At 39.6% G+C, this 24707-nt stretch overlaps 1 protein-coding gene across 1 annotated transcript in view; it reads left to right on the top strand.

The window, feature by feature from the left end:
• Positions 1-938: 938 nt before the first annotated feature.
• Positions 939-24707, top strand: part of ARHGAP22 (Rho GTPase activating protein 22) — a 125772-nt gene continuing 102003 nt past the window's right edge. Inside the window, exons 1-2 of the mRNA XM_062001341.1 lie at positions 939-1136; positions 8935-9022. Coding sequence (XP_061857325.1) covers positions 957-1136; positions 8935-9022 — 268 coding nt within the window. The 5' untranslated portion in view covers positions 939-956. The remainder of the gene's footprint in view (positions 1137-8934; positions 9023-24707) is intronic.

The following is a 24707-nucleotide window of genomic DNA, read 5'->3' as shown; positions in this document are numbered from 1 at the left end:
GGTCATGTTAGCACTAATGAAGGAAAATGGCATGAGATATTAAATAACTGTTATTATAAGATACTTCATAAATCCAGAGGAAGTAGAGGTGGAGAAAGATCTATGAGGTCATCTAATCTATCCATTCTAGAGGACTAGTTTGCTGTCTGCAATATGTAATCATTATGTGCTACTCCAGACTAGTTTAATTGTCCCAAGCTTCAGTACTTTTGCTGCAGTCATGTGGGAGGAGAAGAGGAAGAAAGGAGCAATAAACTTCTTTTCTTCTTCTGGAGCCTTTCCTGAGACAGCCATGTTTTTTTCTAGATTTTGTCTCTTTTTATTTGCATTGTATTTTTGCTTCTTCAATGTCAGAAAGCCCTGAAAAGGTGAGGTGACTAATAATTCTCTGTATGTGACTAATCCCTTCTTGAATTTTTCTGGTTTGAATTTTTTTTTCCTGTGGCAGCTGGTTTCACTGGCTTATCACCCCAGTAGTGGTAGTGTGTGGAGTGAGAATATTTTCTTATGCTCTTTCCTTCCTTCTTTTCTGTCCCTCCTCATCACACTTTATATATCTGTTCTGGGTAAATATCCCTTTAGGAGAGAGCAGTATCATTATTCCCATGTAAAAGTGGAAGTCCGTAATGACTTGCCACGAAGCAAAGGTAGTATGAGTAGTAGAGCCTTGGTGGAAGTGTTGTTTCACTTAGAAGTTTGCTAGAGTGAGCAGTACCAAAATATTTTTGTTTTTCTTGTGTTTGCCTATCATGATACTGAATACATATATTGAATGTACACCCTGAAAAACAAGTACCTGTAGAGGGAGCATATATGTAATGGTCTATCCCTGTCTGAGAAGAAAGTATGGAACAGTTATTTAGCTGTTTTAGCTGTATTTCTGTATGCTCTTACCCTTATTTCTTTGTTTCATTTACTCTGTAATTGCTTTTTTAGCCCGGTCGAAGAGTTTGGTGATGGGTGAACAGATTGGGTCTCCCTCCCGACCCTGTTCTCCTAACCCTCAAGAACGAGTGTTGAAGTGCGGCTGGCTGAAGAAGCAAAGGAGCATTATGAAGAACTGGCAGCAGCGGTGGTTTGTACTCCGTGGGGAACAGCTCTTCTATTACAAAGATGAAGAGGAGACTAAACCTCAGGTATGATTAGAGAACTCCAGGGTGTATTAGTTGTGATTTCCGTGTGGGTCACAGTCACTGCTTTGACAGCTCATTTCAGTTGCTCTCTATCCTGACAAAAAACATATACACTTAAGGGGGTTCAGATGCAAGAGATACTTCAGGGAGACTTAGGTGCTGCCTAGGCAAGTAGTAGAACTTGGGAGAAGGTTAGAAGGTGTTTGTTTACCTACGAGGGCATGCTGACCTCCAAATATTAGTATGGTCATCTGTGAAACTGGAGTCTGACAGGAAGAGCTATGGAGTTCCAGATTACTGAAGCAGGAATGAAAAATCTTGCTTGTTCACCTGGGACGCTTTATTTCCCAAGTAATCCATTGTGAAGCAGAGAGGTGAGCCAGCTGCTTAAGACTAACTTGTGTGGGTAGAGTATGTGGGTTTTGTTACACACCAACATGCAGGAGTTGAGAATGAGCTATAATATGTGTTTTAGTGTGTTTTATATACACCTGGGAGTTACTGCTTTTCTATGTAAATTTTGAGGAGGAAAAATTAATGCAAGGCTTTGTGCTGCCTATCTGGAAGGAGGAGTGTGTATCTAACAGCGAAAACTGATTTATCTGAGTGAGGAACAATGTGACCTTCTATAATGGAGGAGGAAATTAAACTGAAGTTTGCCTTGGTCAGAACTCTTAGACTTTGAGGAGCATGTATGAAAGAGAAGAACACTTTTTCTGGAGGAAGGTACTGGTTAAGTGTTGCTGTGCAGTGTCCTAGAGTCATCTAAAACTAGACCATAAAAACAAAATGGACCAAAGAAAGGGATAGGATCAGAATGTTTAGGGACTAGGAAAGAGTGAAGAGGTCAGCTAATGGTTAGGTAATTCGATAACAGCAACCACAGTAGGGCTACTCAGAGCTGTAGGTTTGGATCACTTGTATCAGTTTGTCTCTCGGATATGTGTGCAAGAAAGCTTTCCAAAGCACATTTTTTTCTTGAAAAATATTTAGGAGATTCTATTGAACTATATACTGAGTGGTTGTAGGGCAGCTTGCTGGTGATAAAGGGTAAAAGGCACCGTGTAGTGTTCCCATGGGCATGTAGCATGTTTAACTTGTAACTTTTTAGTAGTGACTATTTTAAACAGTGTTTAATGAAGTGAACCTCACACAAGTATGTCTATCTTAACACAAGTATTAATTGCTGAAATTTTTTACAAACTTCTTGCTCCTTCACATGCCTTTTGTGAGTGTGTTTCTAGTTTAGCACCAATTTCTTACAATTAAATGTGGTTCTCTAGAACAAGTTATAACAAGAGGATGATACTCCTGCACTGGGTAAGTGCAGAGCTGAGGACATTGCAATTGTCAGATTCGAGTCATCACTAAATATAGGATGATTTTCTGCTTCTCTGACCCTTCTACGTCTACAGCACCTGAGGGAATGGAGGGGTGGGTTTGTGCTACAGGATGGGATAAAGCTTACAGCTGAGATGAGGAATTTCTTATTCAGATTCTTCAATACACTTGTAAAATGTTCTTTCAGCATTTGAGTGATGGGTTTTCCTAGCTGCTGGTAGTATATTATGCAGCATATTTCATGTAGTCATTGTTTTGTCTGTCAGGCCTCTAACCAGAGTCATTGAACAGAGGGAACATAATTGAATAAGCCAGACGATGTCCCTGTACTGCTGCCTCCTGATGAGTCAGTACAGGCATTACAGAGTGACAGACAGCCTGTGTAATATCATTATAGCCTATTATTAAGCTGCTTGATACAGCTGCATGCCTGTTACACATAAATCTCATTGCAGAGTGAGACTGGAATGAATTTTCCCCTGTGAGCCTGACACATGCATTGTAGAGGCATGATGATGTTGGCTGTGTCTTGCACTTACCTAATCAGGGATTTGATCCATCATTATGGAGAGTCTGCTGTATAAAGGCTAGAGAGACTTGGACACTCAATGATGTAACTTGTTACTCAGGACTCTGCAAGCAACAGCTGGATTTTGCACTTTCAAGGCAAGCAGCTTATCTTCCCATACAATGCATGAGGAGAGATTAAATGTATTAGTGAACACAATGAGGAAAGAGCTGCCTGAGGTAGTCATGTTGGAAAGGGTTTCTTGAACCATATATTTATCACTGGAGGAAGCCTTTTTGTATAGGATGATAGAGGATCATGTCCCGATTGCTCTTGTAACAGTTGGAAACTAGGATTCACATCTGAATTCAGCTAGGACTGTATGCATCCCACAGGTGAGATCTACTTTTGGAACCTGCAGATAGCTATTGCTTGGGATTCTCTGGAATGAAGGGACACTGGCACAGGCATGCCCATACAGCTTAGGAAGACAACTGTGATTCTGGGAGGTCTTTGTTACAGGTCATACAGATATTTTCATCAGTTGATATTTATCCCTAATTTCCTTCAGCTCTGAACATACTCATGCTTCTTTTAAGTCTTTGTTTTAAATATCAAGTACAGCCTGCAAGCTTGTATGCAAAAACTAAATCAATGGCTTCACTGAAATTCCCATTGGTCTGCCTACTTGATTATTTATATGTACTCTGAAAGAGGGTCATATTGTTTATCTGACAAAGTCAAGTGAAATGCCCTAATATTTCAAAAGAAAAGCCTTAAACAATGTATTTTTGTTTATAAATATTGCATTGTCTATTTTAATAAAAACCTGTGCTTCCAGGTCCTTCAAGGGGATTGTAGATATTCTTTCCTAGAAAATAATGCTGAAAAGATGGAGATCTAATCTAATTACAGGAGAATGGCACAGGCTTACTGGAGTGAAAAGGAGTTATTCTGTGGTCTTGATCTATGAAGTACTGTTGAAATTGTCTATATTTGTGTGCCATATACATAGTTGCAGTTGCACAACCTGCTCTTTGAGACTGACTTCTATGCCAAAGGTTAAAGGGTGATCTTGCAGCCATTGCTTTTCCTGAGTATTTTCTCAGGTTCCTCCATGAGGAAAGGGGGAAGGGAGGACTCAACTGGAAAGAGCTTTTAGTGCTCTGTCAATATATAGGTGGGATTTTAAAATAAGTTTGGGTTTGTTTCTGTTCCCAAGGTAGGAGGTAGTATGCACCTCTCCCTGGTTTCCAGAGGAACAGAAGCCACTCTGCAGCTAATTCATTAACCTTTCTGCCAGTATTGACTTGATATGATAAAAGGCTTTAATGCCTCTGCAATAGGATTGAATTCTGCACTCTAGAAAATGTCAGAATTTTCTAGAATGTGTTCTGGCCACTGGAATCTAAAGATGATGCTGTACAAGATACTTTCTGTACCATCTCAGAATAATTTATGATACATTTGCAATTTTGTCATGTTACCTTTCCAGTGTTTTCCTGTAAGCTTTCAAGTGCTTTCAGCATGTCTTCTAATTTCAGTGAACTGCAAACCAGCTCAGGTGCATGGGTGCCCAGAGAAGAGCTGGTTTTAGTATTGAAGACTGAGGCAAAGAAGGCATTAAGTACGTCAGCCTTTTCCTGATCTTTGTTCACCAAGTTTCCCCCTTCATCCGTTAAAGGATGAAGAATCCCTTTAGCTCTTACATTCATGTAGTCTCATGTACGTATACTCAGTTCATCATCATTGACCTGGGATTCAGAAATGCATACCTGAAGTTTTGATCCCTACTATTCCTCCCATCCTGTGAGCCTTTGTAACCATGAGTAAAGTGCTGTGTAATAGTATGAGAATAGTAACAGAATGAGGATGATCACTGTTTTGCTACCGTTTGTTTAATGGACTCAGTCAAGTAAAGGAAGCTTCCTGCTTATGTTTCCTATGTCAGAACTTTTCTTTACCAAACCCTGGCTCCACAGAGCTTGGTACAGGATAGGGCTTCTCAACTGGACTTGTTAGGGAAGACTATGGTAGTACCTTTAAAGCATGAACACTTGTCATAAGATTGTCTCTTGATGCATCAAGGTCCCAAAAGGGTGCAAGGTGACATTGTTATCAAAAATTGGATTTGAACCTCCAGTTTACTGGAAGATCTGTAACCTATTGCCTGCCCCTTGAGCTGTTCATCTGTCTGGGGCTCACAAAGCCTAAGGGATGGAAGGATAACTTAGTCATGAGTTGAAGTTTATTTCTCGGGCATGCTTTGACATATACCAAGTTAGACTTTGAGGAATTTAAACTGATTTAATGCATCGTTATTTTACCTCCCAACCAATTTTGATACTTAGGTCTGAGTGGTTGCTGGACAAAGATACATCAATTTGATTAAACTTAGTAATGTCCTTCTACCAGTGAAACTAACCAGTGACACCAACTGTCAGAATTTATACACTTTCCCTGCTAAGATGAATTGTTTTTTTCTGCCTTTTCAGCTCTGTTTATTTAGAGTTCTCTATAGTATGTCAGGGAGACTGGGACAGCTGTGAACTAGGTACGTTGTTACCCTTTGGAAAAACATTTCATCCCCTAAAACATTCATTTATATAAGCTAGAGGAGCTCAGCACAATTTGCTGACATTTGCAGAGAAAAATGCACAAGAAGCTGTCCTGAAGATATTTGCTATACATACACTTGTGACCTTAAAAATACTTTCAGAGATAGGCCTTGTCATGTTTTTCAGAAGTTTTTCTGTTTTCCTTTCTTAAAAGGCATTCTTCTTGATCTCTTATTTCTCGACTCTTCTACCAGTTCATATACTACCAGCTCAACTTGCTGCAACTTTCTTGCACAACTAAATGAGGTGCACACTGGTAAGGACGAGCCAGCAATGTGCCCTTGTGGCCAAGAAGGTCAGTGGCATCCTGGGATGCATCAAGAAGCGTGTGGCCAGCAGGTCGAGAGAGGTTCTGCTCCCCCTCTACTCTGCCCTGGTGAGGCCTCATCTGGAGTACTGTGTCCAGTTCTGGGCTTCTCAGCTCAAGAGGGACAGAGAACTTCTGGAGAGAGTCCAGCACAGGACCACCAAGATGATCAGGGGACTGGAACATCTTTCATACGAGGAAAGGCTGCGGGAACTGGGGCTGTTCTAGTCTAAAGAAGAGGAGACTGAGGGGAGATCTTATTAACATTTACAAATATCTAAGTGGTGCATGTCAGGAGATTGGGGCATCCCTTTTTTCAATGGTGTCTATCAACAGGACAAGAGGTAATAGTATGAAGCTGGAACACAAAAAATTCCATTTAAACATATGAAGAAACTATTTTACTCTGAGGGTGATGGAGCACTAGAACAGGCTGCCCAGAGGGGTTGTGGAGTCTTGTTCCTTAGAGGTCTTCAAGACATGTCTGGACATGTTCCTATGTGACCTGATCTAGGTTGACCTGCTTCTGAGGGAGATTGGACTAGATGATCTCTAAAGGTCCCTTCCAACCCCTACCATTCTATGATTCTATGAACTGCTTTCCTTTGAGGAGCAATTGGGACACAATGATCCTGGGCTTGGAGGAAGTGGTGCTTGAAGATTGACCAGCTCTCATTGGCACTTCTGTCTTCTAGAATCATATCCCATGAGATCCGTCCAAGTTGAAGAGCCCCAAGTTGGCTTGCCTGAAATCCAGGGTCACAATCCTGCTTTGTGTCCTGCCCCTTCCACACAGGATCTTGAACTCTGCCTTCTCATGGTCACTGCAGCCGAGGTTGCCTCCAACCTTCACATCCCCAACCAGGCCCTCTCTATTTGTCAGTACCAGGTCCAGCAGCATATCCCTCCTTGTTAGTTCCTCGACCATCTGCGACAGGAAATTGTCTTCAACATTCTGTAGGAACCTCCTGGACTGTACGTGCTTGAAGGAAGACCTGAATAGCAATGGAATGACTGAAATGCACATTTGAGGTAGCACAGATATAGATGTGCTGCAGCAGAACAACTCGATCATCTGTGACAGGAAGTTGTCGTCAACAATCTGTAGGAACCTCCTGGACTGCGTGTGCTTGGCTGTGTGGCTTTCCCAGCAAATATCAGGGTGGTTGAAGTCCCCCATGAGGACCAGGGATTGTGATCCTGAGGCAGCTCTCAGCTGTTTGTAGAAGGCCTCATCCACATCCTCCTCCTGATCAAGTGGCCTGTAGCAAACTCCTACAACAATATCACCTGCCTTGCCCTGCCCATTAATTTTTGCCCATAAGCACTCTACCCGCTCATCCCCATCCAGGCACAGTTCAGTACACATTAATTGCTCCCTCACATAGAGAGCAGCTCCACCTCCACGCCTTGTCAGTCTGTCTTTCCTGAACAATACATAACCCTCCATGGCTGTGCTCCAGTCATGGCAGCTGTCCCACCATGTCTCTGTGACCGCCATGAGGTCGTAGCCCCACATCCACACCCACACCTCCAGTTCCTGCTGCTTATTCCCCAGGCTGCGTGCATTGGTGTTGAGGCAGCGCAGGGGCTTACTCAAACACACAGGTAAACAACAACAATAGTTGTTAGCATTTAAGAAGATTAAGTTGTCTGACAGAAAATAATGGTTGTCAGCTTTAAGACAGTACCTGAAGCTCTGAAAGTCTGATCAGATGGAATCGACTGATATTGTGTTAGTTTTCATTGCTATATGTACATTTCTATCTTATTAATGTAAGAAAATCCACAAATGCTGAGGGAGCTGGCTGATGTTATTGCTAAGCCATCACTTTCAAATGTTTGTGGAGGACTGGAGAAAGGCCAGTGTCACTCCAGTCTTCAAAAAAGACAAGAAGGATGACCCAGGAAACTACAGGCTGGTCAGCCTCACCTCCATCCCTGGAAAGGTGGTGGAACAGCTCATCCTGGATACCATCTCAAAACACATGAAGGAAAAGATGGTTATCACAGGAACTCAACACGGATTCACAAAGGGGCAATCCTGTTTGACCAACCTGATAGCCTTCTATGAGAGTACAACTGGCTGGCTAGATCAGGGGAGAGCAGTTGATGTCATTTACCTTGACTTCAGCAAGGCTTCTGGCACCATCACCCATAACATCCTCATAGGAAAGCTCAAGCAATGTGGGTAGGATGAATGCACAGTGAGGTGAATTGAGACTGGTGGTCAACAGAGATGAGTCAGCAAGGAATGGTTTGGATCCAGGTTACATTTCAAGGTAATTCAATGGAGGAGTAGGAACTACTGATTACATTCCTCATGACTTAACTCTTGAGAATCTTGGTTCTTCCTGCCTTTTATCTGTTTTACTGCGTGTATGTGCTAAAGAATGATAGCTCAAAACTCTTCAAAATGTCAAAGATTAAACTAAAAAAAATGGAGAAACAATGAGTTATAAATAATGTGTTTGGTTTTGTTCTACCCTTGTTACAAGAACTTCCTATGATTTCTTTTTCAGCTTTTAATCTATGATGAAAATTATTTTGTTCACTTTGAAGATACTATACTACCAGCTATGCAGAATTCCCAAACTGGAGTACGTTCTGTAAATTATGTTTGGGTTCTGAGTGAAAATGAACCTAAATTCTAGGAGCATTTGAACTTGGGAACTCCAGCTATCTCATTTCTGCAGGCTGCAACCAGAAATGAAAGGGTGAAGGAAGGATAGATGTAATGTGAGATGGAACTTTTGCTAGGGATAGTTATGGAAACCAAGGAGAATCATCTATGCATGCTCATGTTATTCCAGAGGAAAGATTATTTGAGCAGAAGTGTCCAGCATGAGAGAAAGGACAGGTGAGGCAGGAGCATGACCAGCTCAATCTTTTCCTGTTCAGAAGGATGGAAAGGAGATGGGCTCACTGGAAGAGTGAGGCTTAAATTTGCTATATTGGTTATGTTTATATTTTCCTTATCTTTTTTGTGACCTTTCTCTTTTCACTGGTGTTTGTGTCCCGTTACAGGGTTTGATACTGCTGCAAGGCAATCAGGTGAATGAGCTGCCACCTAATCCTGATGAACCAGGGAAACATCTCTTTGAAATTGCCCCAGGTAGGCCAGCATTTCCTTGTACTTCCAACATAACATCATCTCATTCCTTTCAATTGTCATTAACAATAATTGAGCTTTACTTCTAAGCATTCTGATACATTAACCAGATTACCCAGAGAGACAGGGAAATGGGACTTGACAGACCACTTGTGTTCTTTGTTTTGGAAATAACTGCTGCCATGGTACCTCATGAAAGTAGTGGTTGAGATGCACCATGCTTCTTGATTTCTTTCTGTTTGGATGGGGCTCCTTGCTCTGTGGTCTCCCAAACTGATGTGGTTTTCTGGTTGCTATGGGAGAAGCTGGCACAGAGCACAATACAGAACTTATAGAAAAGGGGCGTAGAGTATCTGGATATAATTTCTTTCCTGTATATTAGTCCCCCCAAATCTGGGGAGAGAGGTAAGAGGGAGAAGAAATCCTTCAAAATTATTCACTTTTAGATAAAGGGTTCAAGAGAATAAATGACCTATCAGGGAAGAGAGGTTGAAATTTTGTTAGGTAAAAAAATATAATGGTCCATCAGCATGGGCTTAATGTAAAACTTTTAATATCATATTAGTTCCCACGGTAAGTGCTTCCTGTGGCATGGCTTGGTATATTAAGGGTATATTTAGAGTCAAATTCCCTGTTGCAGAATAGGAACAATTGTATTTGCTTTACTCAGTTCTAGTTATAGTTGGGAGAGGACTGTCACTGTGTGTAGATTAGAATGAAGTGTATTTTGGAAGTATTTAGAGGTGACCACATCTCATAGAATGGTAGGGGTTGGAGGGGATCTCTAAAGACTGGGAATAAAGCTGTTGCACCACTAGTATGTGAGACCAGTGGAGTGAGAAAGATGAACTGCCTCAGCTATCTTCCTGGAAAGGAGGAGAGAGGCAAATGCAACTGTTTTAATTATGTGAGTGCACTGACTTAGTCATGATTACCTTCACAGTCGGTTCCTCCTGCATGGACTGCTTGTCCATGCTTCTTAGTATTGTCTGTTTCTCCCCAGTGTTGGTGCTGTTGATGGGGGAGATTAATTACTTTAACCTGCTTTTTTTTTTGTACTGGGCAACATGGGCAACACTTTTCTCTATATTTGAATGTTACTGTTGAGGAGGCAAATGTGCTTTTACCTGTATTTTTACTTGTTCTTACTCACTCATCAGACTGACTTAAAATACCCGTGTTTCTGCTCCTCTCGGTTTGTCATCAGGCAGTGCAAAAACAAGCAGTGCTGCAAGGATTTAAATTACAGCAGCAGGCAGAATTTTGCAATAACTTAGTCACAGCATTCTGTTTGATACATAAGAAGCTACTGAGGAGAAGATATTTATTTTTATTTCCTTTATCACTGTATGCTATCTGTTAGTGAGTCTTCTTTCTTGTACTGCACTATGCCCTCATAGGCAGAGCCACACAAACAGCAAGGCATTGGGCCCACAGTGCTGCCTATGTGGAAGATCTACTGGTAAGTGGCATTCACTGAACAAGACACATCTTCTATATCGTGGACTTGGAATGTGAAAGCACTTGGGTGATTGTGATTGTGACTGAACACAGGTGTTCTGGAAGAGATCTGAAATAATTAACTGAGCCACAGATGAATTTGGTTGAGTTTCATGCAAATTTGAATTTACTCCCTGGTTCTAGGTGGGAAAGTGGTCAGTCTACACTTCTTGCCCAACCTGTCAGGTTATATTAGGCTATATATACATATGTAGGTTTTGGCATAAATGACTTTTCATTTTTGCATGTGTTCTGAAATGTCTGTTTTCTGTGTGATTGCCAGCTTGTAGAACACCCACACAATGAACAGCTCTTAAATGGATGCCAGATAGGAAGGGGAGCATGAATGATCCTACAGGATCCAAATAATTATTTTTTCTCATCACTTCTCATCTTCCCCTCTGTTGGATGTATCACCATGATCATATCTCTACCTAATTGTGCCTCTGTTCTCCCTCTGTAAACTAGGACTATATACTTTGTAAAGGGAAGACAATTTTTTTTTTAAGTCATCCTAACTGAGTTGGGGAGTCTTATGAATACGGGTATATTCTGTAGCTGTATATATAGATATGGGATTTTACTATGCTTATAAGCAACAGGGCTTTAACAAACAATTGGGAACAGAGTGCAGCATTCCTAAAATGTTCCCCTAGTGTCCTGATAGCAACTTATCTGGCAAAGAGGAGATGTCCAAAGCTTTCTAAAGTATGTGATACCAATTACCTTCAAAAACCTTGTGCATGATCAATAGTTAATACTTTTAGCATCCTCACTGCTGGAACTGTTGCTGGGATCTGCCCACTTTTCTTTTGCTGCAGGCTGTGTAAAACTTGGCAATGGGAGCTGCTTCCTCAGAGTGCAGGGATTAGAGTTAACAGCATGTCCTACACTGTAACAGAGCGTGTGTTGATTTTCTGATGAGTAACAAGAACTAATGATGGGCATTGTGTATTATTCATGTTTCATCAAGTTCATTTCTAAGCTGTATAGTACAGCTGGTAGAAGGGTTAACTAGGGACATGAGAGACTGCAAAACAGTTCTATAGTCAAACCCGTGTTAGATGCGGTGTCAGGGTTTCCCAAAATACTTCCCTTGGCAGGGGTGTGTCTATCCTCTTTTCTGGGGAAACTATGTCAATTTCTGTACCTCTTTTAACCCATTAATTCTTTCCTCCTTCACAGTGGAGTTCAAAGCAGAATTGCAGGGTAAGCTGTGGGCTCAAGTTTCTGTCATGTTGCAGTGCACATTAGCAGGTGGAGGGGGATGTTTTATAAAATTATCAGGGTAGTATAAGGTCAAGTGCCAGCTTTAACCATTTGGGGTAATCATCACACAGCAGCTGTATTTCTGAATAGAAAAAACCTCTAGGTTACTTGGGAGAGGAGTACTAATCTGGTAATAAACAGCAGCTGACTGATTAGGGGGTGCAACAAAGCAATCATGTTAGCCTGGGGTAACAGTGCATATCAGAGTGGTGTAATGCAGTGTGTAAGCAGCACAGGAATTGTTCTCTGAGAATGTCTTAAGGAGTATTGATGGCTTAAATGCTCCCAAGGTCTCACCTTTTAGGAAGCTGATGCTTTTAATACCCTGTGAAAAATACACTCTGTCTAGTTTTATTCTCTGGTCTTTGCAGCACTGTGAGATGAGATACTCAAGTTTCTCTGTGGAGTCAGAGATCATTCTCTGATAAGACTAAGATTTTAAGAGTTGATGAAGAGAGTGGTAAAAAAGTTCAGAAGATAGGTGAAAAGCATTGTCGTTTGATAGGTATGGCAAGGGTTATTACCAACTAATTGAGAATAGCTTTTCTTTGTAGAAAACTCAGTGGCTTTCAAGAAGATTCTTATATTCTTTTTCAGAATGGATTAAAGTATTTTCATGGAGAATAAAAGGAGAAAGATATGAACATGCACAACAAGATTTCTCATGGATTACCTGGTACCTCTTTGGCTAACATCCTGTCCTGTGGTACCTGAGACTCCAGTTTGTGGTGCACTGAATTTAGACTGGGAAGTTGAATCTACCACCTGCATAGTGGGCAAGCACCCTCAGTGACTACTATTTTGTGGTTGGTTTGGGAGGTTTTTTGTTGTGTTGGGTTTTGTCTCTTTTCCCTGGGAAAAGTAGTTTTGCTTAATTTTTCACTATGAAATCATTCTAGAGGATGCTCTTGGCCAAAGAAAGTATTCCTTTTTCTGCTTCAACAAACTAGTGTGTTATGGTTGAAAGCAGCCTTGCTGAAAAACTCCTAACCGAAAACCCATGGTACACCTCTTTGTGTCTGCATATCACTGATGACAGCAAGTTCCTGTTTCTGGCCACAGAGCTTTCTTCAAAAGTCAGGAGTGACAGCTCTTAGCTGTGAAAGAAGCTCTTAGCTCTTCTTTCTGTGAAATAAGAGTGCAATTTTATGATAAGTTTAATTTTCACTGGAAACTGCTGGTGAAGGAGTTGATCTTGCTTCTCCCATTTCATCTTGTCTTCTTCCTCAATATCTAATCACATCTCTCACTTCAGCTCTTTTGACTAAAAAAAACAGTCTTCAAACCAGTTGGATTTCAAGTCAATCCAAATAAACTTGATGAAAACTGCACCTTCAGGTTGCCTTTTGTGCTCCAGCCCACTCTTTAGTGAGGCAATCAGTCCTCTTCAAAACTGTTGTCTCAGTCTTTGGAAGATTCAGAGAGAGGAAAGATGACTGCCTATGCTTGATTCATATGTAGAAGGTTCTTTTCAAAACTTTAGAAATCAAAGCTATGATGCATGCTCTTCAATTAATTATAAAGATTGAGCTCAATCTAGGCAACTTGCTCTTCTGAAAGGGACTTAGATTCAATAATAACTTCTTTAAAGTTTGGGTAGTGGTTGCATTCTGCCAGAGTTAGGCTGGGGCAGAATAAAATGCCTCATTCAGGAACTTTTGTGCAAGCTCATGTAGAAGCTGTTTCACTGCGTTATTTGTGCTATATAACAAGTACGAAATCAAGAAAGGCAGAATCAGAAGGTGGGAGTCCTAACTCTTACAGGGACAGTAATTGTTGATTACTTGTTCTGTAGGGTTGGAGTGGCAGCTTGTTTGTCTTGTCTCAGTAGGCTGAATGATGCCCACAGAGCAGTCTTCTCTGTGGTATACTTCTGCGTCCCAGGTGATCAACACCAATTAAGTTATTTTTGTCGCCTTTTAATCTTAGTTCCTGTTGGGGTGCTGTGTAATTAAAATACCTAGAGGGAAGGGAAAATTAGAAATTCGGGCATTAAAAACCATTCCATATTCTCTATTATTCAATGCAGATTGCATTTCTAACTAACAGCAGGAAACTGAGTTTGCCGCTGGTAATTAAATTTTCTCCTGAAGTCTACAGCTGATAACCAACTGTGCATATGATGTTTATATTTGAAGAGTTTCTTTAGACTTCTGGGATTTGGCAGTCAGCATATCAACAAGGGAAATGGCAGCAAAATAAAATAGTGCTGGTATTACTAGAGTGAATGACACAATGTAGTTTAATCGGTGCACTGCGGAATTACTTAGCAGGTGAGGACCGTGGACATCACAGTGTCTATGGCATTGCGTTTACCTGCAGGAGAAGACTGGTGGTCTTGGCTTTGCAGTGAAGGGTACTGCTTAATCTGTGTTTAATACTTTTAGATGTTTGTAGTGCAGCTAAGTGTATGCAAATATTTATATGTCACTAAAAATGGTAAGTATCTTTTGGAACATCAGAGACTTTCAATTTATTAAGGAAGGAGAAACCTATAATATCTTTTCCAAACCATCTTTAGAAAAGGGTGCCCGGAGAGATAAAATTGCATACTTTCTTTGCAGTAACAGTCTAGAAACTGTTGGTTATTATTTCAAAATAGCTTGGGCTGAAGACCTTCAAAGTAATAATGGCATAGTGGCAGGTACATCTGCTTGGCTTTTGCCAGCTGCTGAGTCTCTTTTTACCTGCAAGATAGGTGCAGCCTGAGTCTCCTTGGAAGGATTCTGCTCTTCCATGCCTAATAATTCTTGATACATTCTATGTTCTGCTTGCTCCATCTGCTCCTGAGCACTAGATGGTGCTGGTTCTTTCCACCTTGTACTTGAACACTTGATGTCAGATATGGCATATGTCTTGAATCACTTGAGTGCAAGTTCATCATGTCAGAGGAAAGTAGCTACTCTATATTGTTCACTGGTGTCTCCTCGAAAGTAGATTGGCAAGCATTTCCTAACAACGTTACTGCCCAGCCTTTCAAGCTAACACTGAGCTCTGTAGACAGAATATAGTATTGCATGCATCTCTGCACACTTGCACAAGCATCTTAATCTGTCTGAATCCACAAGATAACAAGGAACTGAATGTTTTCAGCTGCTATCATAGGTGCCAAAATCAACAATTTTTTAAAACATTCAATTTCAAATTGTTTGTCCATTTAATTTAAAAATGAAAACAAGACTTATTTGTTATAGAAGAGCAAAACATGTTCTCTATAGACATGTATGGTAATGAATGTATGAGGAAGTTGCCTGAATCTAGGCCTCTACCATTTCAGGTTAATGTACTGACCCAGGGGTTACTGGCTATCTTGTGACATTTGTTTTCCTCCTCCCCCATCCTGAGCCTGAAGAAGTTTTTTTTCACAATATATATCTTCAGACCTTTACAGTTTTAATGAATTAGCATTTCTCTGTTTCATCTGGGTGTGGAGGTGAAGAAGTTCGATCAAACCTTCCACTGCATTGCTGCGTAGCGATCTGCTGGAAAGCCCAAAAAATACTAGTTGTCTTCCTCAGAGTAACTTGTTTCCTAATTCTACTGAAATTCTTCTGTCTCCCTGAAAAAATAGTTTTTATGGCCTGGCCAGACCTTAACAACTTTCTTTAGCATCAACAGGAGTGGAGTATGGATTAGCTGCCAGCATTTCCAGGTGTTATGCAAATGTATTGCAGTGGAACAACTATTCTTTGAGTAAATTGATGGAGGCCCTGGTTTCTCACATGTGGGTATTAGACACTAACAACTCAAATCTTCTGCAAGGAAGGCATCTCTACTAACTAATCTCCTGATCCAAACTTTCCCCAAATATTTATCTGTATTATGTCACTAAATATTTCTGAAAAGAAAATATGAAAAGGAACTGAACTTTGCCTTTCTGCAGTCATGTAACCTTACTGATTTCAACAGTGTTGTGTTCAGTTTAGTGGTGTATCCCTACAATTTAAGCAATAAGCTGTTGCCTACTTAAGGTGATGACTGGTGAAGGTCTTTAGACTGCATCCAGACTTCTGTACAGAAAGGTTGTTGGACTCCTCTTTCCCCCTGAAGGCTATGAGGCTCTCTGATAGTTAACGTAAGGTGAGCCAAAACATTCTTATCAACTTAAAACATCTTGAAGGGCATCAGGAGGCACCTGCAGCCTGTAAATTGCTTTTTGCTTGTTTTTTTTTTCTCTAGCATATGCAATGCCCAAGGCTTATGTTTGTATTTGGCAAGCAAAGATCCTGCTTCATGAAATAAACAAAATCCTGCCTTTTTTGCATTAGAAGTGTTTGATCTACTTCAAGTTATACTATCTATATCCCTTCTCTGGGGCCCCGGGCAGTTGAAAGTAGGCCTGGAAATGGGCTGTGACAACATATGTCACAGCATTCTGCTATCCTGGAATTTGCATCTCCATGAGAAGCTCTGATCCCTGATCAGTAGCACCTAGCTGTCTTTAATGCATGTGCTCCTTTCAACAAGAATGCTGGGTTTTGCAACTTCAATTGCAACAGCATGAGGCCTGCTGGGAAAGGAATTTGAGGGTTAAGGAGTTTCGTGAATAGCTTTTTCTCTTAGTGCAGATCATTAAGACATCATATCTGACTGTTTTTGAGCAGTGTTGCCATTGTATTCCTCAATTTCAAACATATCTGCATAGAATTTTTTCTAAGTTGCCCTTTGGGTATAGAAACATGGCTCTATAAGATGATGGGATGTTGTTGCTAGAATGTACAAGGCATCATTTGATCCCATCAGGTAGGCTTTTTAGTGCAAATTAGGTAAGATTTTGAATTCTTCCTGCTGAGATATTCCAGAGTAAGGTCTGCTGTTCAGAGTTCTGCCTAAAGGATAATATATTAAGCCGTAAGGCATGTGTAGTTAGTTGAGATTTTTTTTAAGCATTTCTGTGCAGTAACAGTTTTGTTCCATAAAGATATGCTTACCAAACCGTCAGTGTGATCACTTATACAGTACATTCCCTATATTTCTTGCTAATTTGTCATAAATCAAGTCTTCAGTGCTGTCTCTTCAAGCTTCTGTGCTTTGTTGCTTCTGTTGCAGGTTAAGCTTTGTTCAGCCCCAGAGGCAGCTGTGTTCCCAATTACAGTAGGGATGGGTGAATTATCCACAAGATTTATGCAACGTTTGAGATCCCTGAAGCTAAAAAAATACTTCAGTTTAGTAAGTTAGCATGATGAATTAAAATGAAATAAGAAAAATGATACATAACAATATAGTTATAGCACACAGCAAATTCTACTGGTAGGAAAAAATAAGTATTAGAGGTCAACATTAGCATGAAAAAAAAGGAAACATCCAGCTAAAAGGAAATTTACTGCTTAGCTACCTGCTCCACAAATGTTTTACCAGCTCAGTAGTCTCACTGAGGTAAGTTCATCTCCAAGTCTTGTGGGATTAGACCTTTTATTTGAAGTTGATCTTATTTGCCTTGTGTTCAGTGAGTAAATTCTTGTCTTGAGCTGATATGACACAGTCATGTTGAATTACAAATATGGGTTTTGGATGAATTTGCAGGCTTGTATTGTTTTTGTGAGCTGGAGATACAGTCAGGATCGATCACTCTTTTCCTTCAATGTTCTCAGAGACAGCTTTTCTCTTTTTAAGCCTATTTGAGCTTTTTAAGGGTTGGAATGTCTGCTTGAGTACATTTCCTTTAGCTCTGATACCAGGAGAAGTAAACTGATGAATTTTTGATGGATGGATGATGATTCTTTGTTGAGGTGCTTGGGTTTATTTTTTTAATACTCCGAGGATCCTGAACCTGTCAGTGCATGTATGTATCTGCCTGAAGAGTTCGTGTTTTATAATAGCAAAATAATCTTTCTAAATGTAAAATGTTATGGACAGGGAGCAGTAACTGATTTCTGTTTGTGTGTGTACCTGCCATCCTCCTGCTGTTGTCATTACAGAACTGCTGTAATATCTGCAGCATTTAGTGATGTGCCTACTTTGAGATGCTGTGGATTTGATTTCTGTGATTTGTGACACACACTCTGTAATTGCATCAGTCACTTTGCGTTCACTGAGAAGAGGGCAAAAAGCAGGGTTGGTCTGTAAACCAATGCAGGCTGGCACGTAAGTGAAATGAAACCAAAATATTTGCTCTCTATGTTGCTGAGAAGGAAATTATGACGCAACTTAATAAAACCAAAACAACTTGAAAACTTAAACCAAACAAAAACCCCTTATCTAAAGGGAAGAGAGGGAACTATCATCCAAAAATACACTATGTCCTGACAGTCCTGTAAGGCATCACTACTCTTGAGTGTTGGTAGCCTAACTGCTCAACTGCCTTGAAAATACCAGCTGGAAGCCATTCTGCAGAGCAAAGCAAGAAAAATAAAACACATTTCCTTTTCACACAGCCCACACAAATGTGTGGAGGAAGGGAGGTAAAGCTGATAATGTACTGCTTCAGCATCCAAAGGAATTATAATTGGGAAACTGCTATCTGGGGTGTTTATGAAACCATGTCTTTGAATGATGCACCAATGCCAGTTTGAAGTGGTAGCTGGCCTACTGTCAAACAGCTGTGAGGAGGGGAACCCACTCTCTGTCTGAAATGTTTTAGGGATATCAGTGAGAACCAGCTTGCACTGGATTTCTGAACTTCATAGGGAGGAGGAGGAAATATGGCAAAGATGTATTGCCTAAGGCATAGCACTTAAGATTTATACTTTGTTAAATAGGTTGTAATGCTATAAAGTAACAAGATTTTTTACATTAAAAGCTTTCTTTAGCCTTCACATACTATTTTTAATTATTTCCAAAGTACTGATTGCATATGGTGAGTGAGGGAGGAAGTCTGGGAGGTGACTTACGTGCTTCATTTTAGTGATTTTCAGATTCTTATCCAATGCACTTAGCCTTACCCCTGGGTAGGATCCTATGAACTCGGTGGCTTACAAAATATATGCCTGACTGTGACCTAGCTTGTAACATTCTCTTGTGTTATGCGGGAACTTAGACTAGGTCATCATACAGATCTCTCTTGGGCTTGATATGAAAATGCAAGCTCTGAAGCTCTACTGCAACATGAACATGGTAAAATGTGAAACAAGCTGAAGAGTTTCATTTCCTGGTGTAGCTAAGAGAAATACTGACACTAATCACATAAGTTGAAACACTTGCATTTTTATGAGTTCAGAGTGTCCCTGTGGAGTGGCAAACTAAGGAATTAATTTTGTGTGGTTTTAAATTAATAAATTGTAAAAATGTCAGGTTTTTTTCCCTTTTTCTTGTTCTCTGTTCTTCAAAGTTTATTAAGTGAGAGATGGAGGTAGAATCTTTAGCATGCTCAGAATCTATGAGACTTTTTTGTAAAACGAGCTCTTCTAACAGATCCTGTAGATTCTTGAAGACTGGATTTATATGCATTTCAGGACACTGGGAGCAATTCCTCCTTCCTGATAGCTTTATGCTCTGTAGAGAAGTTAATTCCACTGAATTAGAGTAACTTGAACACAACCTGTTGTGGTAATTTTTTATTTTTATTTTTTTTTAGCTTAAAGGAGAGGTATCATGATAGTTTTGACTGAGACTATCTGTTAACCAGCATGACTGCGTTTCACTTTCTGATAATTTATTTTTATTTATTTATTTTCCCCTGGCAATAGTTTTAACTCCCTGTGCTAGTTACAGAGGTTTAGCTTCCTTGCAGAGCATGTAGGAGTATGCCTAGGTGCATCCTCAGTTAAGCAGAGGACACTATACCATTTTAAATTTTGCATTGCACTGCATTAATAGACTTGAGCTATGTCAGTAAAGACCTCAAGCTCTGTGTTTATATTCATCACACTAGAAATTATATTTGGTTTATTATTTTAGCGGTCTGTTTCTAAACAGGTGTAGAAGAGTAGATCTTCAAAAGTACTCCCTGTGACTATGAACACCTGAAAAAGCTGCATTCTGCACTGTTTTCCATAATATTTTCAAGACTTTAAGAAGAGCTTGATGTAGTGAGCTCTAAGAGCATTTACTGAAGTGTGGCTAATCTGTGCTTAATTTAGTGGCATTGCAACAACTTAATTCTCATAAGCTTCACAGTGTCTGTGCAGTATGCATTGCAGGAGCTCTGCTTGAGGTTGTATAAAACCAGTGAGGCATATGGAATCAGCACTATGTTCTGATAGTTTAGTGTGCCAAGTTCTGATAAACAATCTTCCTAATTTTCTTCAACCATGCTAATTTAAATGGTTGTGACTTCTTCCATTAGGAAGACAAAGTTAAGGTCACTTTTAATTATAGAACTTTACTTTTTAACAGTCTCTCAATGTTTACTTTCTCCAACTTTGTTTCTACTATCTCTGTCCTGGCAGGTGCACAGTCCAGTGCATGCACGTTCTTTCGAAGGCTGGCTTTGAATCTCAGCCAGAGAAGATAGATGTATTTGTAACTGTAGGATTAGGCACTGCGTTCTACTTCCATAAATGACTGCTCATCTAATTGAAGTCCACTAAGAAGGTGCTGATATCCATGCCTTTATGTCATACCAAAGATGTTCTATATCATGCTGAACTCATAAAGCATTGTTAGTCCTGGGGTTTGCTTTTAATCACCGGCTAACACTCATGAAAACTTGGAAGAGAGGGCAGGAGGAATTTGAGATAAGACCTATGAAATCAAAAGTATACAATGTTAAAAGGGAGTGTCTGTAAGGCCTTGAGGAAAGGCTGTTATAACCAGCCATATAATCTTTGCATTGAAAGATAGTTGTACAAACTGCATTGCTGCCTTGGATTTGGAATTGTGGATTTTAAGATCAGGATTTGTCAGCACACCATCAGCTGCTATCTCAAGACATGAAGAACCTTGTCTTCAACAGAAATGCTGTGCTGGTATAATTATGTCCAAAGAAAGGCTATACTGATATCGTAGTATAATGTGGAGAAAGATTAGTTTTCTTAAAACAAATACAAGTGCCTACAAAGATCAACAGCCTTCTGGCTACATTGGTAGTGAGAATCATCCCATTCTATAGAGACCATAAAGGCTCTGCTTTAAGACCACACGGTTTTTATATGAAATAGTGTCAAAATGGTGCCTTCTAGGAGAGTTCAATGGAAGATTTTTTCCAGACTAAATTTCCTGTTTGAGTAGACCAATTAGGATTCAGCAATTTATTTGTGTCCCTATGTCCTTATAGATTTTGAATGTGGATGGATCCTCAGAGCCATATGTTGCTGACACTGCAGAATATGAAAGGACACATCCTATCTTTAGTTAACTCTGTGACCCAAACTCATCACAGCAGAGAATAGATAAAAATGATACAAACAGAAATATTATGCCTCTAGACATGCTTGTTAAGAAATATTTCCTCCTGAGAAGTGAGAGGGAGTTTGGTGTCCTTCACTAGTAATGTCTTGAGGTCACAGCTGTTTCTTCTTGGAAAGCACAGTTCTGCCTTCAGTTGTAAAGCGAACTTCATCACAGGGTTCTACTTTGGTCTCAACTTAATCACTCAAAGATGATTAAGCTATGCATAAGGAATTGTTTCTTCACCACCTCTGCCAAGTCATCCCAGGCTGTAGGAGTACAGATATTTTCTACCCATCTCAGACGTTTTTGCTGTTATCTTTAGATTCAGTGAAGAGTTCTGTCTCTCTGTGAGCTAAAGTGGATCCTCCTTTCTCTTCTGGAAGTAATGGTTCTTTGAAATTAGTAAGTGTAAAAATTTGCATATGTGTTTTGGTGGGTTTTTTTGCACTGAGATCTGTTAGGAAAGAGCTCTTGTTTTTACAGCAGTTTAGAGAAGTAAGATATTTGCTGTTGAGAAGTAAGATATTTGCAGATATTTGCAATAAAACTGTATTACGATGTGCTTAGCTGATCTTCCTCTTTGGGCTATAAGTTGGTGCAAACTGTGCAAGTGCAGCTATGGATGCATGACTACTGATGAGAATTAGTGTGTGGTACCAGGTAAGAGTTGCTGAAGTCAGACAGCGTGCTCACATGCTGCTGAAAGAAATGAAAGCACAGCAGTAAGAGCTGTCCTAACACTCTTCTTTAATCAGGGCACACTTTGCCTTTCTACTGGCAAAAATTAAACAGTAAGGATATCAACTCTTCCAGGACCAAGTGCAAAAGATTCATTATAAAGGGACTTTGCATGAGTAAGGCTGACTATTGAGGGATTTTTTCATACTGCCTCAGTACTTCAATACCAGAACCCTAAGTGCTTGCTAAGGCCCCCAAAGCAAAGACTTGAGGATTTACTCTCTATCATGGTGTGACTAAAGTTATATTGGAATTTACAACCAGGCTTTCTTCATTTGTTGATGCTTGCACCTAAAATTCTTCTGGCTTTAATTTGCTTAGGAAGCTGTGAGCTTTTTGCGTACCACAGATGATCCATCAGAATTTGTGGGATTCTTTTTTCATTTTAACAAGTGCTTTAGGTTTCAGAGTCATTATTGGAATGCAAAGAATAAAGAAAGTGGATGTCTAGGAATCTTTTAAAATATGATCAGTGCTATGGAAAAAATTACAAATGCCAGTGTGAATTATTGTCAGATGGTACAACATCAGATGCTGAAATTCTCTTGGAATTACAATGATTGGAGGGAAAAAGGGAGGAAATAGATCTAGTGAGATCAGAGTAACTTTTCATAAATTCAGTGTCTTGACTCACTTTGGACTAGCAGCTGTTTAATAGGACAAGGTTGTATGTTCTGAAATATTGTTCCTGACTAAACAGATGACTTTTGATCTTGTGTTTTAAAATGGTGTGCTTTTTTTTTAAGCCCATAAGCCCTTTCATAACAGAACTGTGCCTAGTCTAGCCTGGGTAACAGGTATGAATTTTGTATCACTTGGAAAAAGGTAATGCGTGATTACAAACTATATACTTACATGCAGTACATACTTCTCATACAGGTTAGTGACATATCTACATCCCACTCATATTCTTCTGTGGCAATGTCTTCCATGAGGAACAGATGAACTATAAGTTGTTCCTTTAAACTCTGAAGATCTGATTCTTCTCTCAGCAGGTTATTTTTGGTAGTCTTACCAGCTGTAGAACTGGAGTTTGAAGAAACATTTATTTCACAGTTTATATCAAAGGCATTAGAAGTATATACTTGGAGTCTTGGGGTTTTGAGGGCAGGGAATGGTGGAGATAGGAGCCTGGAAGGGGAGATTGGTTTAGACTTCTCTGCTCTCACAGGAAAGAAGCCTTGGGGGAGGTAGTATGTCACTTTATTATTAAATAGTAGCCTAAAAAACTAATTCTAGTTTTAGACTCTTATGAGAAACTAAATGGGTCTTTGAGGGAGTTAGGGTATTTAGAGATATATGAATTACGACTGACTGTAATGTACTCTTCTACCTGTGGTATTACACTGCCAAAATATTTTCTTATCTTCCTAAGATTAAATGGCTATTAGAAATTCTGTGAGGAGTCACAGAGTGTTCCAAATCTGGCCTGCCAAGCCACTTGTACTTGAGCTTTACTGTGTATTTTGGTAATCAAGTAAGAGAATAATCCAGGATGAATCTGTGTTCTCCTAAAAATAAAACAACATTTTAGAAAGACAGTAACTTTTGAAGTAGTCTGTAGTTTATCAGCTCCTTGACTTGTAGATTTTTTTTAACCATATGAGGAAACTCATGGTATAAATTACTTTGTAGATGAGAGCAAAAAAAGCTTTTATTGGCCAAACTTGAAAATTTTAACACATTCTTATGGATTTGGAATATGACTATTAGTATAAATTGTCATCTTCTCACAAATGCATCTGCTGTTCTCGATGAAGCACAGTTTACCTGTTTTCATATTAGTGATTCAAGGTGTTGCCAGCACTTGTGTTTTTCAGACCAATTTGTGCTTTTTAGTGCAACTCTGACATGTTTGGGTATCACATAACTCATTTGTCTACTAATAAAGAAATGAAAAATAAATACCTTCAGCCATCAGTGAGCTTTTATTTCTGGAATGAATTGCTGAAATAGAATAGCATATTCCTCTACTCTCTTGCATTTTTTTTTCCTCAGCATGTAAGTAGTTGACTTAACTGAAACTGAAGTCTTTACTTCTCTTTTCCATATCTTCATCTTAGTCTTTAAATAGGAAAGTTCATTATTTGCACAACAGCGTTTGGCAGCCAGGTTTCCTTTTCAGTGGCATCCAACACACTATCGTATTTTTTAAGCAGTAGAAGGTAGTGTGAACTTGAAATCAAGAATTTCAGATGCTGAAGCTCAGAGCTACAACTGTAGAAAAAAATGTGCAAAGTATATTGGCTGTTCATAAAAATGTCACTCAGTCTGTACCAGTTCATTCTGTAGGGACATATGTTTCTGAAAGATCAGCTTTAATTCCTTTGTACTTGAGATCAAAATTTAGACATTGAACTCTGGGCTTCTGATTTTGTAAACATTAGTGTAAAGTTGGTATGTGCAGTTAAGAACACATGCATGGTTAACACTAGATCTAAAAAGTAAAATTGTTAGGAATTACAGAAAACCCACTTTGGACAGCTACTGCTGTTCAGAATGAGTTATGGATCTTAACAAAAATGAGTCTCAAAAGAATCTTACTGCAGAGTAAGGGGATTTTGTTGCTGGAAAAGTACAAGCATATCCACCTTTCTTACTGTAGGAATAGACTGATAGCTACTTGAACTTTTTGGGGTGTGTATATATAAATACATTTTTTATACTATTAAAAAAATATTAAAAATCTCAGGTTTTTTACCTAGACAGGTTTGGCTATCTCTTATATTGTGTTGAGCCTTCAAACCCTTCAGAAGTAGACTTTGTTTCTGTATGAGACAATCAACATATTAGTGTCTAGGATGAGAGTTTCCAAGGTTGCCTTCATATTTAGGCAAAACATGTGGGTGGTGGTTGTACACTTTTACTTTTATTAGCTGACTTCTGAGACGATCCACCTCGGCCTGACTGC

The sequence above is a fragment of the Colius striatus genome, chromosome 8, assembly GCF_028858725.1.
Source record: "Colius striatus isolate bColStr4 chromosome 8, bColStr4.1.hap1, whole genome shotgun sequence".
Taxonomy (NCBI): domain Eukaryota; kingdom Metazoa; phylum Chordata; class Aves; order Coliiformes; family Coliidae; genus Colius; species Colius striatus.
Note: the sequence above shows the minus strand (reverse complement) of the source record. Positions and strands in the feature narration are given on the sequence as shown.